General features: G+C 43.0%; 1 protein-coding gene across 1 annotated transcript in view; it reads right to left on the bottom strand.

Moving 5' to 3' along the window:
* The window catches only part of SHROOM4 (shroom family member 4), a 283,947-nt gene extending 271,144 nt beyond the window's left edge, over positions 1-12,803 (bottom strand). Inside the window, exon 1 of the mRNA XM_063084446.1 lies at positions 12,687-12,803. Within this exon, the coding sequence (XP_062940516.1) occupies positions 12,687-12,803 (117 nt within the window). The remainder of the gene's footprint in view (positions 1-12,686) is intronic.
* Between the last annotated feature and the right edge of the window lie 5,574 nt (positions 12,804-18,377).

Here is an 18,377-nt window from a genome sequence, read left to right as displayed (position 1 = left end):
CCAATACTACCGTAGAAATATTAATAATGATACTCACAGATTAATAATGCTATACTATGTGGTTAGTCTAAAACTGCTAACGACAAAACTGCAATACAAACTTGAAACTCCAGTGGTTTGAGGTTTGTTTTACCAAGCCACCAAATTTTGTTTTTCATATAGAGAAAACAATCCTTAAACTTCTTGGAAAGTAAACTGGTGTTTTTTAATAGCCTCAAACTGTTTTAATATTTCAGTCTGAAGTTTGGCATTTTGACAGTTTACTCTATTTTTTCTTTGTTTGATTTTTGGACTTTCTCATCACATGAACGTTTTAAGTTGTACAAAAAAAAAACTTTGGCCAGTAACACCTCAGTTGACCAGGAATTTCACAAATTGGAGAAGATAGCAAGACAAATCTATGGCTAAAAAGGCCCATTAAATAACAATGCAGGCCTGTTCTGATGTCTTTGGGGCATGAGATTGTCAGGTAATTAACTAATTTCCATAATAGCTAGTAGATTAGTAAAGTGTGTGTGTTGACTATTATTTTCCTAAAATAATGACTTGTTTAATAATGATTTGTTGTTTAAATAAACAAATCTTCTCCTTAACACCCCCCCCCCACAACTGCCTAAGGGACTTCTTAACTTTATTGTCCTACAGGCACCTCAGTCTCAAAAAATACAAAACTGAGCTAAAACTGGTGTCCCCTTCTCAATCTCCATCACCACTCAGTCTTCTAGATTAGAAATATTGGATTCATCTCTGAATCCTACCTCTCTTTCATTTCTTCATTGGTAAGTATTACATTGGTAAGTATCTCTAACCTCTGGCAACACAATAATGGACCAGGGATCTTCAAAAAGTTTATGGAAAAATTTGAATTGTATTTCAATTCCACTTTTCCTTGAAGTTTTTGAAGTATCCTTGTAGCAAGTCAGCACACTGCCAAGATGGTTGATTCCTTGAAAATACCCCTATCTATTGTTCAGTTTAGGTCTTTCCTCATGGAAGGAGTTATGTGCCTGGTACTGTGCTACGTGCTTTATTTTTAATACTTTAACCCTAATTCTCCAAATAACAAAATGGCATCCATTCCATAGCCCAGTTTTCTGGATTCTCCAAAATACCTGGCTCTAATCCTTTATATCCCATTACTCTGCAACAATCAAGTAGATCTCCATTGACTCGCTAATTTATTCAGCCACACAAGTAATATGACATTGGGCAAATTACCTAAATCTCTATGCCTCAATTTCCTCATCTATAAAATGGAATTAATAAATGAGTTAATATGTGTTAAGTTGGAAAACCAGTGCCAGGCCCAGGGTACGCATTATGAAAGTATTTGTTAAACAACAAATAAAATCAACATCTATGGAGCTCTATGCTGACTTCATAGACCATAGGAAGAATAGCTCAGCTCCTAGAACAGGCACTCAATGAATTTTAATGAATGAATTAATAAGTGAATTAATGAACAAACAACACGTTTTGCCATTATGCTGTTAGCTCACTGGGGGGTGAACAAACTGGCCTCAGTCTCCTGTGTCTGTAGGACCTGCAATGCTCTCACACTAACTGGAATGATTGCCCTTCTTTCTCCCTAGCCTACCTAAATCCTATATATCCCTCAAGGCCTAGCTCCAATTCTTCCTTTTTCCCCAAAGCTCCCAACCATATTAGCCCACAATGAAATCTCTTCCCACTGAATAAATGTTGTTCTTAGATCCTATCCCACAGTTTTAGCACTTAAAGGTTTTTGCTTCATGGAGTTGTAGTAATGCCTCTCTTCGACAAAATTGTCATCTCTTTGAGAATCCAGGGACCAGTTCTCCTATGGTGGTTATCTCTTGTATTCTCTAGTTTAGGGTTAGGCACTTTAAAAGTGCTCAACAAATCTGTGTTGACTGGTTGGCTGATTGATTGATTGATTAATTGGAAGCGTAACTGAGAGCTCTTAGGACAGCCAAACAAGGTTTAGCATAGCCTTTCAAAGTGCTGGCTGTTCAGACATTAGCCAGAAATCATGTTTGGTCTTCCAACTTCTGGCAACAGCAGACAGCACACTAAAAGTGTCCTGCCATTTTACACAATCCTCAATGATTTTGTAACATCTTATACTTCTTTTAAATTCAAAATTCTTTTAAAGAATTTCTGTTTAATAAGAAACACCGTGGAATACTTTTAATTTTTTTATTAAATCACATACACCTCAAGTATTTATATGAGATAAAGGATAAAATGAATCTCTCTCTTTATTGTACAACAGTAGCAAGTTTTATTATTTTCGTTTTGCAAATAAAGAAACTGAGACACAGAGAGGAAAATGACTTGCCTAAGGTCACACAAATGAGTGGCACAAAGTTAATACTAAACTTTAGGTCTTCCGAATCGTAGTCCAGCCCTCTTTCCCTGATTTGAGATGTAAAACAAAACAAAACAAAAACCTTCCTTTGAAACTGACCCCTGAGGGGCAAGTACTGGTAATATTACAAGTTTTTTCATTAAATTTTATTTCTCTCATTTCCATTTCTCTCATTCTCTCTCTCTCTCTCTCTTGCATTTTTATCCAGTTCTCTTTTATTTCTCTTTCTTTCACCTGTGTAAACATGGTATTGTAGAAAGAGCCTGGGATTTGGAGTTGGACAGAAGTAGATTTGAATGCCAGCTCTCCCACTTACTGTGTGACTTAGAGTCTGTCACCAGCTTCTCCTGAGCCTCAGTTCTTCCGTCTGAACAATGGGGACATCAATATCTACCTCAAAGAGTCACTGTAAAAATTAAATAAGAATACATGTGAAACACCTAGAAGCAGCAATATTTGCTACACACCAGGTCTACTACCTCTCCAGTACCACCATGTCTAGGTCTTGACCACATTTTGGGTTTAAGAGGTTGCTGAGGTCCAACCCAAACTACATTGGCTCTACCCAGTGAGTCACATCACACAAGCAGAGTATCCAGATCCTTGCCTGGTCCACTTTTCAGACCGTTGTCTTGATCCTTCCTGATTGCCAATTTAAATGAACACAGAGCCCCAAACTCTCGGTCAAATCCACCAAAGAACATGAGAGTCAGTCCTAATACTTACTCACCCCCCAAGGCTCCAAGATGTCATCACTCACCCACTCAGTCAAAAATAAGATGCCATCAAAAACTGCCTACCTGAAGAAGTTTTCGGGGGAGGGGGGTATTTTACTTACATCAAACACAACAAAAATAAATGGAAAACAGCAAGGCAGCCCAACAAAGACAAGGCTTTAGCTTGTCATCTTCTCATAAGCAAAGATGGGGCTGCAGCCATGAGACTCTAACACCTTTTCCAGAATAACTAGTCAAACCAGCTTTACTTCTAGCTCTACCTCATCTCACCTCCAACCCCCTCCCCCAAAAGAAAAATCAGTTTCTGATGGACCGTGAAAGGCAGTATAGGAGAACCATTCAAAACTTCCCTGCCAGAGGCTCAGGAAGAGAGATCATACAGCTAGGAATCTGTTGAGTGGCATTAGGGTGGGGGCCAGAAGACACCACAAAGGGTCTGTCCATCACTGGGTTTAACCCCTGATCCTGTCAAATCAGCCCCACCTCCTGCATTCCTCACAGATGTAACATTAAAAGACTAAAGTGAAAGTTAACAGACCATGGGGTTCCTGAGAACATACCAGGAAACAGCCACTTCTGGAAAGATAGGAAGTAGGGGTGTGGAGAAAAGCAATGCACTGTAAGAACTGCCTGCTGTCTGTTAGCCTTCACACTTCCACAGCCAAGACCAAGCAAGGATCCCAGAGCCCTTAGCAGTAACTTGCTCCATAGAGAGTCAGAGCAGAAATAGGAAGGCACAGAGAGGCAAAGTAACATACCAAGATTACTCAGCAAGTTGATAAGAGAGTATGAGGAATGTGACAAAGGTCCTGTCCTTCACTGAAACAGGATAGAGAGAGATGCAGTATGAGAAAATTGCCCTCTGATTGTGCTATAATATGCTGAGTGATTTCATACTTATCAGCCTCAACTCTTTGAGCTTTTCTTATTCCTCACCGGAAGCATGGCTGAGCCAAGAGGGACAAAGCCGGTACAGCAGACTAGAAGGGCCCACTGTGACCAAAGAAGAAAAAAAGTTGGGGGTTGGACAGAGGGCAGGGCAGCCAATGAATGAACAAAGAGATAATGGCACTTGAATGAGACGGTCGAAAATGTAGGCCTCAAGCAACCGATACTGATGAGTCGGGGCTGGGAACCAAAGACTGGACATGAAGGAGAGACAGCCTAGATGCATGAAAAATGTGTCTCTGTTGCTACTAGGCAGGTCTAGTTCTGTGACATGTCACAGTCGTAGACTCACACTGAAAGAGGAGGGGTGGAGGTGAAATCAAAGGGGAGGGGTTAGAGTTCACTTTGAGAAATCAAGTCATCTTGATCCTTGCAACTTCAGTGCCCAACCAGGATGGCTATGTGCCCAACTAAACATGCCAGTGTGATGTGAGAAAGAACGGATCATCCCTTGCAACACTAATACATGAGACAACCTTTCCACTTGACCTCTTTACACTGGATGGGGCAAAGGAGTGTAAGGAGACAAACCTCTACCCCATCCCAGTCCTTAGAACATGATTTTTAGCCAGGAAAAATAGTATCTCAACTTATTCATTAATGAGTTAACTGGTCTGTCTGAAGGGAATATTTCAGGAAGCACCAGGAGACAAAATATTGGCTCCATAGAAGTTGACTGAAAGTGAGCTTGGTACTTGCTGATTAGAAGATAACTCTCAGGTAAACCTAGAGTTCAGTTTCAGGAAAAAGTGTAACCATGCATGCACATCTGGTCCTAGCATCAAAGGTATGAGCACCTTGGGCACTGATGGTAAACTTGCCCAGATCTGTGTAACCGAGCTATCTAGAGCACTTGTTGTTCCTAACTTATGGAGGCATTGTTTTCCAAGAATACCTTTTGTAAACAAACAGCTTGAAACTATGAATACCATTTCCTATAGATAGAATACTATAAATGATGGTTAGGTTGTGTAATTTTATCAGTCATACACTATGGATTAAATAGGCCTCTCCAGAACTGTTTTGAACCTAACCACATAACATTGTGTCAGTGGGAACATGTTTACTATACTTCAACTCTTTCTTCCCTAGGCTCCTCACCCTTCAATAAAAATGAGGATTAAGCCCCACTCCAATCTACTACCTGATCAGGGCTTTAGTAGTAAGAAAAGGTATTTTCCCAGCTCAGGACAACATGGGAGGAGGGTGTGAGGCTGTGGATGCAAGATCTCCAGCAGGAGTGGCTCTTGTGGACAGAAGACTCCAGAACCCAGGTATAGCAGCAACAGCAGGAGCTTTTTTTTTTCATTTATTTATTTTTTATTATGAATATTCATAGATACAAATTACCAGAAATTGCTTTTGTACCCCATGTCCCCACTGAATTATCTCCCAACCTCCATCCCCCTCTCCTCACCACCCCCCCCCCACTTTGTAGCCCTAGGAATGTTCCCTCCCTGTGTAAGACCATGACACCACTGTGGTCTTTCTTTCCTGCCTTCCTTTCTCTCTTAGCTCCCACTTATGAGTGAGTACATGCGGTATTTATCCCTCTGCACTTTGCTTATTTTACTCAACATAGTTCCTCCAGGTTCATTCATGTTGTTGCAAATGGGAGTATTTCATTCTTTTTTACAGGGGGGGCTTTAGCTCAAGCACTTACTTCCTCAAGCCAGACTTCTTTCAGCAGAAGCTTTTGAAATCACTGCCAGTGGCAGTGTGCGGTGGAGATAGATATGTGACAGGGGATAGAGACAGAGACTGCTGTCTCTATATATACAGGAGCTCTGTAAGTTGGAGACTGCTTGTATGTCACATATGGTTAGCATCTTCAATCTTGAAGACTCCTATTTTTCTCAGAAGGGGAAAATTGAGACAAGTAAAAAGATAAAAAAGATATGGAATTCTGATTTTGACATTATTCATTAAATGTCACTTTCTTCTTCTATTATACTGATTCCTTGTCTGTAACTTAGTAACCTCTTTGTATAAACATATAAGCTCCTTGAAGTCAGGGTGTATGTCTTCTCTCATCTCCCTTAAAACACTTTTCTCAAGGCTGGCCTGGCCTAGGGGAAGGGGCAATTCTAAATAAACAGTAGGAGATAAAGTGTGTCCCTCCCAAATCTATTATGTGCCTGTCCCGGATGCCTATGTAGAGAACTTGGGCAGGTATGGCTTAGCAGCGGCACAGGTACTTTCCCTAAAAGGCTTTGCTTAACACAGGTCCTTGGTATGACATGACCACCAGAAAAAGCCAAAGTGGTTTTTATCTGTATTTTTTTTAAAAAGAATGGTCCTACTCAACTTTGGTCAGTCTCTCCTCAGTTATTCTTTTTTTTACTCTTTTATTTTTATTTATTTATTTATTTTTTAAATTTTATTTTGTCAATATACATTGTGGTTGATTATTGTTGCCCCTTACCAAAACCTCCTTCCCTCCTCCCTCTCCTCCCTCCCCCCCAACAATGTCCTTTCTGTTTGCTTGTCGTATCAACTTCAAGTAATTGTGGTTGTTATATCTTCTCCCCCCCCCACCCCCGGTTTTTGTGTGTGTGTGTGTGTGTGTGTGTGTGTGTGTGTGTGTGTGTGTGTGTGTGTGTGTGTGTGAATTTATATATTAATTCTTAGCTCCCAACAATAAGTGAGAACATGTGGTATTTCTCTTTCTGTGCCTGACTCGTTTCACTGAATATAATTCTCTCAAGGTCCATCCATGTTGTTGCAAATGGCAGTATTTCATTCGTTTTTATAGCTGAGTAGTATTCCATTGTGTGGATGTACCACATTTTCCGTATCCACTCATCCTCAGTTATTCTATTCAGTTGTGTGCTCCGTAACTGAAGAGGGACATGAATAAGCTGAGTACATTCAGAGTGAGAGGAGAAAGCAGGAGGGAAGTCTGGATCCCAGATCCCATAAGGAACAATTCAAAGAACTAGGGCTCTTTAGCCTAGAAAGGTGAGACAAGGGGTTATAATCTTTGTTTTCATATCTCCCAAGGGCTGTCCTAAGACAAAGAAAGCGGTGGGTTTCAGAAGGCAGAGCGAGGACTCATGATGACAGGTAGAGGGAGAATAACTAAAGGTCAACATAAGGAAAAGCTGTCCACAGTCCAAACTTTCCAACAGTGGAGTGGACACGCTTAGAAGGGAGTGAGCTCCGCCATGACCACTGGAGAACAAGCTCAGAGACATTGCACAGGAGGCTCATGAAATGGTTAAGATTAAGACTAGGTAACTTCCAAAACGCTCTCCTCAGTCTGAGATTCTGGACTTCTAGATTCCCATACCAAGAGCACTATTAGTCTCCAGCCCTGAGTTAAGTCGGCCCTTCGGTGCTTGGGGGGTGGAGGGGTGGGCAGTGAGAGCAGCCCTTCACATAATCTCTGCTGTTCTTCATTAACTTTTCTCAGATGGGTCAGCGTCTTTTTCTCCCTGGTTCTGAAGAAGCCTAACTATAAAAACCATGATGTTCCCTCCAGATAATCAATCTCTCCATAAACATCACTCTTAAGTCTCAGTCCTTCTTTTCTCTTTAAAGAAATTCCTGGGGAGGAGGGTGGGAAGAGCAAGGGGGTGGAAATCATTTTAATTCGTTTAACAGACAGTGCTCAAGTGCCTTCCAGCTGGAGTTGAATTATTTTCTTTGAGATTTTGAAGAGTGAACCCTCTAACAGGCTTGGCCTTTTACAGCATAAGTGTGGATCTCAACGGGGTAGCAGGTGTATTATGACAGCCCAGCAGGACCAAAAGTAGTATGGACCCAAAGCTCAGCCAAAGGTTACAGACATACCACCTACCCTTCTTTGCTCTACCACCCTCCACCTTTCTTTGTATCTCTCTGGATGAATTCCTAGCCCATGTCCCCAAATGCCTTCTATCTTCCGGGAGAGAGCAGCAGTTAGGGAACTGAGGCAGTAGACACCTTTGCTGATTCCAGAGGCAGAGATGAGGAAGGCGGTCATATAAGTAACCAGGATGAACTAAGCTCCTAAGAAGCATGCCCCATGAAGGTCCCTTTGAGAGTGCCAAGCCCTGGTCTGGGGGTGGCCTTGGCCTGTAACACAGATAAGAAGGTTTCACAGGAACTATGCTTGCTCGTATAATACTGCCTCTGCACCCATAAAGAACTCAAAATTGCAGCCACATTTACTGTCAGCCACAAGATATCCTCAATGTGACTTTACCAAGGTTCTCTTGAAGTCTCCACTGCCTATTTGTGTGCTTCTAGAAACACAGTCAGAATGGGCATGAGAAAGGGGCTAAAAACAACTTAAAGAATATGTCCTGCCATTGTTCAAAGCTAAGAACAGCAAATAGTATTCAAGTTTGCGCAACTCATTCTCACATCATCTGTTATAATAAAGATGGGACAAGTATGCCTAGCCCCCATTCTGCAAATAGAGACATGGATCTAGAGGAGGTAAAATGATGTAGCAACATCAGTGCACATTAAGTAGAGGGAGGTAAAGCTTCTTTCTCCTCCAGGCTACTCCCCTACCCCACCCTACTTTGTTCCAGGGCAGTAACTAGCTCTTACTTGCTTTCCTGTGCCAGATGGACATGTCCACCAAAAATGGGCCAGGAAAAGGGCAAATATGTAGGGTGAGCCTGTCTTTTGCACTGTCCTGTCCTCCTCCCCAATTTTTCTCTTTCTCATTTTCCTGCATCCCCACGCTAGTTTCCATCCTTTCTTTTCTCCACCCTCAGTCAATCTCAGGGCACATTTCCAAGAACTTGAAATGAGTAAAGGAACCTCACGCTACACTTCAGCATGTCAGTCTCTCTCTCTCTCTCTCTCTCTCTCTCTCTCTCTCTCTCTCTCTCTCTCTCTCTCTCTCTCTCTCATATCACAGGAGGATACAACTTGAATCTCTGAGGCCTCTGAGAGGTCCTATATGATGCAGAATCATTGGTGCCAGAACTTTGGAAAGGTCACCCATCCCCAAAGAGGATCTTTTTCCAACGCAGGGAATCACCTTCACAGATGACTGTGTACACTGTAGAGAGGGACCCCTAAGTAGCAAAACAAATACATCTGATTAGAAGAGAATCCCCATTTCATCCAGACAGGCCTCCTGGGTCAATGATGTAGTACAAGATGCTAACCAAAGGAATTAATAATGCCAAGCTCATGGGCCCAATTCCCTCATGTGTCATGTTTCTTTTACTTATGCTCTTACTAGGAACACCACAATGTATAGAAAAATCACAAACCATCCCTTAATACTTGGAATCATCATAGTCAGAGCATTTTTTAAAAAACATTTCCTCTTTCTTTGCTGCTTGATTGTCAGGAGAAGACTATGCAAGTCTCCATAAACCAGGCAGCTAAATTCCCCACATCTGGGGAATTATGGGAGCCAGTAGGAATTGATGACTTCCCCAACCTGCTCATTTCCTGGTCCAAAGGTTTTCCCATGACAAACATGAGCAAGACTTTCACACTCCATACCAATTCTCCCATTAATCGTTTTTTCTCAAATTTCTGCACTCCCCAGATATCTCCACCTGTTCCATAAGGTATCTTCAAGCATGTATGCCACACAATCCCAGACCCAAATCACTTGTGTTTTTTTCTCATAACACCAAAGGAGGTTCTCTGCCACTTTCCACCACAGTTCTTGCACCTTACCTCTGTCTCTGCCTCACCTGAAATCATCACAAGAGATTTGGAGTCACCAAGATAGTCCTCTTCTACTTCTTAAGCCCAGACTCTATCAGGGTGTACATACAACCCAGTCCTCACCTATTGTGGAACCACAGGCTGGCATGGAAAGAGTCACTGGGGTGGGAAGCTGGTAAGACTGGACACATCCCTGAAAGTTATCGCCCCATGCTCCTTCACAAACTGCAATACTACCAGAAGAGTCAAGAAACTCTCTGAGTAGTAGAAAATACAATGGACTTGGAGCCTACCATTGAATCATGGTAAGGTAGGCCTAGGCAAGCCACTGAATGCACTGCAGCCTCAGTTTTTCCATCAGTTTCTCCACAACCTTTCCTGACTGTGTTTTAAGAGGCTAAGAAAGTACAGGATGTGAAAGCACTGTAAACAGTAACACTGTATGCAAATGAAATGAAGTGTCATCTTCCTCACTCCACAATACTTCTGGGGTGATGGGCCAGAGCTAGTATAAAGGATTGGCTACTAGACTGTTCCACTGACAGTCTAGTGCGTGGATCGACCACCCACTTGAACCTCATCTTAGACATAGAGACACCTAGGCCCAGGGAGTGCAAGTGATATACTCAGGATACCAGAACTAGAGGGTGGTAGAGCAAGGATTAGAACACAAGTTTTCCATCTGCCGATCCAATTCTCTTTCTACTCCTTTCCACCCCATCCCCACCAGTGTGTCAACACTAAGAAAGCCAGTTTCAAGGAGAAAGCTGTATTGTTCTGAAGCATAAAAACTAAGGTAGAAAAAATTAAAAGGGATTAATGAAATAGGCCAAAGAGGGTCTTGTCAAGAAAAAAAAAAAAAATACAGGCAACCATTGCCCTTAAAAAATACTATGGCCCCTTTCTATAATGTTGGGGCTAACCAGGGTATAGCTGGCTTTTACTGTAAGCAGCCAGGCTATTTGGGAGGGATGGGAGAAAAAATTTTACCCCCTGCATGTCTAAATGCATGTAATAATGAGCTTTCATATAATAGGGGTCAATTGTACATTCAGTGGAAAGGGAGTTATTAAAAGGCACCCTGCCTCTCAACACACGAGGCACTTCCTCAACAGCTTGGCAAAGAAAACCCTCATCTACCCTCAATAATCCCCCAGCCAGACCACAAATTGCTGGCTGACCCATACTTAGTAACACCCCCTGCCATGCTCATGCTGGCTCACAGAATAATCGGGGACCACAGCAGCATGCACTCTCTGGAGTACCTCTTCAGATGGGTTTGCTCTGGGCAGAGCTGAAAATGACCTCTCCAAGGAAGGTTGTCTAGGCCCACTAGAAATTTTGTGGGCAATGTGAGGAGAAAAAGAAAGGGAGGAACTGCCAGACCATGCAGGGCTGCCTATCCCATTGTGACCATGGTGGAAAATGGGGGAAGTGGGGGAGTTTGATTAGAAGAAATTCCTGAAAGCCAGGATTCCCCTCCCCAAAGGGGTTGTTTCAGAGTATTTTTTGTTTTTTTAAAAAGCATATTACTCTCTCCAGGGAACAGTAGCAGGAGAGTGCCTTAGGAGAAGGTGTGAAAGTGGAGACAAAGGCATCTCAGGCTGGTTAGAAACACACAAGAATATGGAGGAAGGGGTGCTAGATGAAGATCTAAGTTGATTTGAAGAAGATAAAGGCCCAAGGGGTCCCTTCCAGCTCCCCCAAAATGTTGTCTCAGCATACCTCAGACTACTGAAGCTGATTGGTACACCCTATGGCAACACCTACGGTTTCTGAGGGTGTTGGGGCCCCAAGGCCTGAAGGACCCCTACACTACAAGTTAACCAGCAGCTCCAACGCAAGGCAAAAAGCAGCACAGGTTATTGTGGGGGTGTGCGGGGCGGGGAGGGGGGTGATCCTCCATAACCCCTGCTGAGACGTGACCGATGTCAAAGCCAAAAAAAAAAAAAAGTGACATTTGTTCCCTACTGAGAAGCCACATCTTTCTATCTCCACCCCTAACCCACATCTACAATCTGAACTGCAATTTGAGCGGATTGGAAAGGCGGGAGCTTTTCGAATTGGGGTATTTAAGAGAAACGAAAACGACAACAAAACAATGGGATAAAGTTCGTGAAGTTCGTTCACTTGGCAATCTGGCGCCTCAAGGTGAGTCCTCGCACAAGTAACTCTTCCCAGTAACAGCCCCAGCTGCCCCCCCCCCTCACCCCACCGGGGGCGGCTCGCTTTGGGGGTTCCGGAGCACTCCAGAGAGCTCCTCTCCCCTGTCCTCTGCTGCAACTTGGCTTCCAGCAGATCACAGCCTCCTAAAACAAACAAACCCTGGCGGCGGCGGTGGCTGCAGCTCCAGCACAGCTGCGCTCCATGGCGCAAAAGTTTTCTCCACACTTCTTAACGTGCAGGAAATCTCGCCGGCTCTTGGGCAGGACTCCGAAGGCAGGGAAAGGCCGAGCCGAACCGACAGCAGCAACGCCCCGCAAACTGAATGGATGTGCGCGCGTCCGGTCGTGGGAAGGGAGGCTGACCAGAGCCACCAATGCTTCATCTCCATTCCCACACCGTACCTTAGCTCTGCAACCTGCCCCGGATGGAGGGGCCAGCGCTGACAAGGGACCTGCCAAGCCGCGATGCCTGTCCCTTTAACCCCTCACTGTCCCGCAGGGGCCTCCAAGGAGAAACCCCCAACAGCCGCCACTTCCTCCAGTCCTAACTGTGGGGAGTAGCCGCCCCGACGTGGAGGAGCAAGGGCTGCCCCAGCACCCTCCCAAGTGTGTCTGTGCTCAGAGCTGTAGCCCGGAGCCAGCCGTGCTCTAATCCTGTGCTCCAGCCACCCTTAAGGGGTGTCTGCGCGTGGGCTGGTGACAAGACCCCTCCGTGCTGCTCATGCTCTTCAGAGGGGCTTTCACCGCCAGCCCGGGCCAAATTTCAAAGTTGCTCTGAGGGCCCAGTCCGGCAGCAGCCTGCGCACCCGCTTGCCATTCAAAGTTGGGCACCGCTAGGACAGAGCCGCCAGTTCTTACCTTAGACACTGTGAGCGGCTCACAGTGTTCCAGACCCCCCTTAAGGGTGAAGCCCCAAGGCGCCCCCCCTTGCAGCTGCACAGGGACGTACTGGAAGGACCCAGGCCGGTTCTCCATCCTCGGTTGGGTTCAGGCGCCGCCGAGCTCTTTTTCCGCGGGGGCTACGTTGCCTCCGCCCCCAGCAGCTCCGCCACCATCGCCCTGCAGCGCTACGCCACCCCGCACCGCCCTGCTCCGCCTACTCTCCCGGCTGGAGACGCTCGGGCAGCGAGCGAGCGCAAGGAGGAAATGACACGGAGCTGGAGAAAGGGGGAGAGAGGGGGAGAAGGGAGAAGGAAAAAAATAAAAAGAAAAAAAGAAAAGAAAAGAAAGAAGGAAAGGCGGAGGGATAGCTCATAATGGACAAGAAAATGGAGCAATGGGGAGGGGCAGTGACTGGGACGTCGCCTATAGGATCGTTGGGGAGTGGGAGCGAGGCGAGGCCTCACATCAATTGTTACATTGTTTCATTCAAGCAGGCCCTCTCTTTGGTCCTCCTGTTTACTGCTGGGTTCCCCGCCCCTCCAGCCAGCAGAGGCGAGGGGAGGTGAAAGTCAGTGTGGATGGCTCGCTTGGCCGAGTGGGCTGAAACGCTGGTTTCCTGATTAGCGCGTTCATGTTTTCCTGACTGACTTTTTCTTCTAAAGGTCCCGAGAATCGGGTCCTGGGAGGGTTACAAGGCTGCTAATTTGTGGACATTGCCTAGAGGGGTGGAAAGTAAAGTAAGCAGGCCAGCGAACACAGTGGGGCTGTGTGTATAGGCAACTCTGTGTGTATGCGCTAGGTGTAGGTGTGTGGGGCCATTATAAAACGTTGCTTCGGAGCATAGTTTAAATAAAGAAGCACTTTGAGGATGCCCCCTGCCCAGGCTCAGCCGTACCCAGGCTCAGCGCTGGCCTCTATGGGTAGCACTGTGCTTGTGTATGTTCCAGCCACCTGGAGTTCCCAGCACGGCCTTGCACTTGCCCCACTGAGTTGACCGAGCCAGGAATCAGCAAACTTCATGACTAGCGGTATTGACTGTAAAGAAATCTATCGGAAGAGCATTCATTGATAAGCTGGCCAATTCATATGTTGTACCTTTGGGAAGAATCAGCTTTTAGACAGAGTCCAGAACATCTCTGCTCATCTGTTCATGCTGAGCCTGTAGTTTCTGAACTGAACGTTCAGAATAGACCAAACAAAAACCCACAATAATAGTCCTGAAAAGTGAATTTGTTCCCGAATCTTACGCTGATTTCTCAGCCTTATCCTGGGCAGGTTATCCTCCCTCTCTGAGATGTTTTCTCTGGAGCCACATGTGGGCAGTGAGTTTTTAAAGGGCCTCACACTCGCAGGGAAAGTGTTGACAACTCAGTTGTGACTCAACGGGACATTCCCACTCTCTCTTGCCTGTTCAGTCTCTTCCCTAGTTCTTGTGCAGCTTCTTCCTCACTGCCAAAAAACACACTGTTGCTCCTTCCTTCCACAGCTAGCTCTCTGTAGTCAAGGTTTCCACTCTTGGCTTCCATTTCCTCACCTGTCACTCCCTCTTCAACACACGGAGGCCTGCCATGTGCCCCAGCAGGCCCCTGAAACTTCCATCACAGGAAACTGCCTCTGCCTCATCAACCCTTTCTTCTCAGCTGCCTGGGCTGTCTGCATTACATGACGCTGACCTGACTTTTCTTTAATAAAATGGCAGTTTGGGTGTTTATAGACTGTCTTTTCAAAGATGATTCACCAAGGAAATGATCCTCCATCCTTTAGACTTTTAGGCCTACAAAGGCCATCTTGACCATGTTTATTGTTTTCCATTTTTCCCTACCAGAAAGCAGAAAATTTGAGAAAATGGCATCTCAACTTGTAGATTCTTAATTGTGTGTCAGCCTATGGTATACCATTCATTTGCTCTATCCCACCTTGAAACAGAGCCTTATTTTTTTCTTTTTGGGATAGCTCCCTATGATTCTCACTTGGTAGAACACAGCATGCTCCAGTCCGAGCATATTGAAATCTGTAAAGTTCAGTTCACAGGATATGTAGTCATCACTCAAGGACTACTAGAATTATGTGTCTAGACGAGAGGAAAGAGATTTGGAAACAGGAGAAACACATCTGAGCCCCGGCCTTGTCACTTACTAAATAGGTGACCTTGGGCAAATCAGTGAGCTAACTCATTTCGGTCTCATTTTCTTCATCCGTAAACTTCAGCTAATGAGCTCTGACTTTCCTACCTCCCAGGCCTGTTGAAAGACTGAGATGAAATAATACATATGAAAACACTTTGGCAGGAAAAAGTAAAAATCCACACAACCTTATAATGAAAGCAAGCACTGAGCTAGCCTTTAACCAACGTATTTTCATTCCAAGCCTTACTCTACAATGATGTCTTGGTGCTCTCTTCAGTTTATCCTTTTCACCATTACAACAGAAGAACATAAATTATCTAGTCCCTTGTGCAAACAGTACATAAATAGTAGACATTTTGAACATAGGATAGCTAGATAATCTTGCTTCCTTACTGATAAAAATCACTGCTGCTAGCAGGCATCTCATTCTTTCTTGCAAGTACAGTTAGTACATGATGGCATAGTGGAAAGGGTACTGGGTAGAATTTGAGATGCCTGGATTCTAAGCTGGTTCTACCGAATTAGCTGTGTGATATTAAGCAGGTCATTCTCTCTCTCTCTCTCTGTAAATTGAAGGGGTTAAGCTACTTGATTCTTAAGTTTCTATACGGCTTGCAAATTCTGTGACTACTTCCTGGCAAGTGCCTAAACATAGTTTATGTGCAAATAAAGGCTTGATGATGGAGATGAACCAAATGAAAATAAAGCAATGTCTCCATTCCTACAGTCTAGGGATGTACTTCTGTGTGTTTGTGCACACGCACATTAGAGGGATGATTAACTCATTCTAAAGCATGTTGAATTGCCTGTATGAAAAAGGTAGAAAGTCCAGTAGGCAGGTAGAAATATCAAGAGAGTGGTGGTGATTGATAATATACATTTAAATTATAATTGAGCCATTTGGAGTACATATTCTTACCTAGGGAGATCAGAATGAGAAGAAAAGGGGGATTTAGGAGGAATCCTGTATTATGCTAATATTTAAAATAATATGCTAATATTTAAAAATCAAGGATAACAAAGGTTCTAAAAAGGAGCAGGCAAAGGATGTGGGCAAAAGACCAATCAGCAGAAACAGGGAGAGAGAAATTAAAACCAGGCTGGGTACTTCTACCTCACTGAAAAAATCTTCTCAAGAATCTTTTCTTCATTAAAAATCTATTGACGAGTTTGCCTTTTTGGAAAGAAGAAGACTGAAAGAGCCGTCCTTCTCTGAACTTTTTTTTTTAACTTCCTGAGCTAAACCTTTTGTAAAATCAAATTTGAATACAATTTTTCTCGTAGCAGTACCTCTAAGCTCCTTTTCGAGTCAAGGACCCTGTTAAGATTTTAGAGAAAGCTGTGCAATCTCTTCCCCCAGACGCTACACATGATCACACAATGTTGTATACAGTTTGGGCTGAGACTTATAGATCCTAACTTCAGAATCCTTGCTCCAGTAAAAAACAAGATTTGTTCTCTCTCTCTCTATTTTTAAAAATTTTTTTGGTGGAAAAAACACATAACGTGAAATCTACCCTCGTGACAATTTTTAAGTGTACAGTACAATATTATTAACCATACGTACACTGTTATACAGCAGATCTCCAGAACTTTTTCATCTTGCATGATTGAAATTCTATACCCATTGAAAAGCAACTCCTTATTTTCCCCTCCCCCAAGTCCCTGGCAGCCACCATTCTACTTTCTACTTCTATGAGTCTGACTACTTTAAATACCTCATACAGTATTTGTCCTTCTGTGACAGGCTTATTTCACTCAGCATAATGTCCTCCAGTTTCATCCATGTTGTTGTATATGACAAGATTTCCTTCTTTTTTAAGGCTGAATAATATTCCGTTTATATACATATAATACATTTATGTATTATTACATATATAGTATATAAAATACACTTTCTTTATCCAATTATCCATCAATAGGTATTTTGGGTTTTTTTCCCTCCAGCTTTATTGGGGTATAATTGACAAGTAAAAAAATCATACATTTAAGGCGTACATGATGATTTATATACATACATGTGTGAAATGATTACCACAATCAAGCTAATTAACACATCTGTCACCTCACATAGTTACTTTTGGGTGTGTAGGGGGAACATTTAAGAGCTACTGTCTTAGCAAATTTCAAGTAAATTATATAGCATTATTAACTATAGTCACCATGCCGTATATTAGATCCCTAGAACTTATTTATCTTATAATTAAAAGTTTGTATCCTTTAACCACCAGCTCATTTTCTCTACCCTCCCAACCCCTGGCAACCACCATTCTGTTCTCTGCTTCTGTGAGTTCGACTATTTTAGGTTCCACATATAAGTGAGATTATATAGTATTTGTCTTTCTGTGTCTGGCTTATTACACTTAGCACAATGTCCTCCAGGCTCATGTTGTCACAAACAGCAGGATGTCCTTTTTTATGGCTGAATGACATATATACACATTTTCTTTATTCATTCATCAACAGATACTTAAGTTGTTTCCATATCTTGGCTATTGTGAATACTGCTGCAGTAAACATGGGAGTGCAGATATCTCTCCAAAATACTGATTTCATATGTTTTGGATATATACTTGGAAGTTGAATTGCTGGATCATATGGTAGTTCTATTTTTAATTTTTTGAGGAACCTCCATACTGTTTTCTGTAATGGCTGTACCAATTCACATTCCCACCAGAAGTGTACGAGGGTTCCCCTTTCTCCACACCCTTGCCAACACTTGTTATGTCTTGTCTGTTTGATAATAGTGATTCTAACAGCTGTGAGGTAATATTGTGGTTTTAATTTGTATTTCCCTGATGATTAGTAATGTTGAACATCTTTTCATATGCCTGTTGGTATTTGTATGTCTTCTTTGGAGAAGTGTCTATTCAAGTCCTTTGCCCATTTTTAAATCAGGTTATTTTGCTATTGAGTTATGCAAGTTTCTTATGTATTTTGGATATTATCCTTATCAGATAAATGGTTTGTAAATATTTTCTCCCATTTCATAGGCTGCCTTTCACTCTGTTGATTGTTTCCTTTGTTGTGCAGAAGCTTTTTAATTTGATATATTTCCACTTATCTATTTTTGCTTTTGTTGCCTGGTGGTTTTGTGTCATATCCAAGAAATCATTGTCAAGACCAATGCTATGAAGCTTTTCCCCTATGTTTTCTTCTAGGAGTTTTATAGTTTCAAGCCTTACATTTAAGTCTTTATTCTATTTTGAATTAATTGATTTTGGGGTATGGTATACAAAAGGGTCTGATTCCATTTTTTTTTTTTTTTTTTTTTTTGCGTGTGGATATCCAGTTTTCCAAACACCATTTGTTAAGGACACTATCCTTTTGCCACTGTGTAGTCTTGGCACGCTTGTCGAAAATCATTTGGCTGTATATAGGTGGGTTTATTTCTGGGCTCTCTATTCTGTTCCATTGGTCTTATGTATCTGTTTTTATGTCAATACCATAGTGTTTTGATTACTGTAGGCTTGTAATATTTGTTGAAGTCAGGAAGTGTGATACCTCCAGCTTTGTTTTTCTTTCTCGAGATTGTTTTGGC

The sequence above is a fragment of the Cynocephalus volans genome, chromosome X (assembly GCF_027409185.1).
Source record: "Cynocephalus volans isolate mCynVol1 chromosome X, mCynVol1.pri, whole genome shotgun sequence".
NCBI lineage: Eukaryota > Metazoa > Chordata > Mammalia > Dermoptera > Cynocephalidae > Cynocephalus > Cynocephalus volans.
This window is presented reverse-complemented; position numbering and strand designations above follow the sequence as displayed.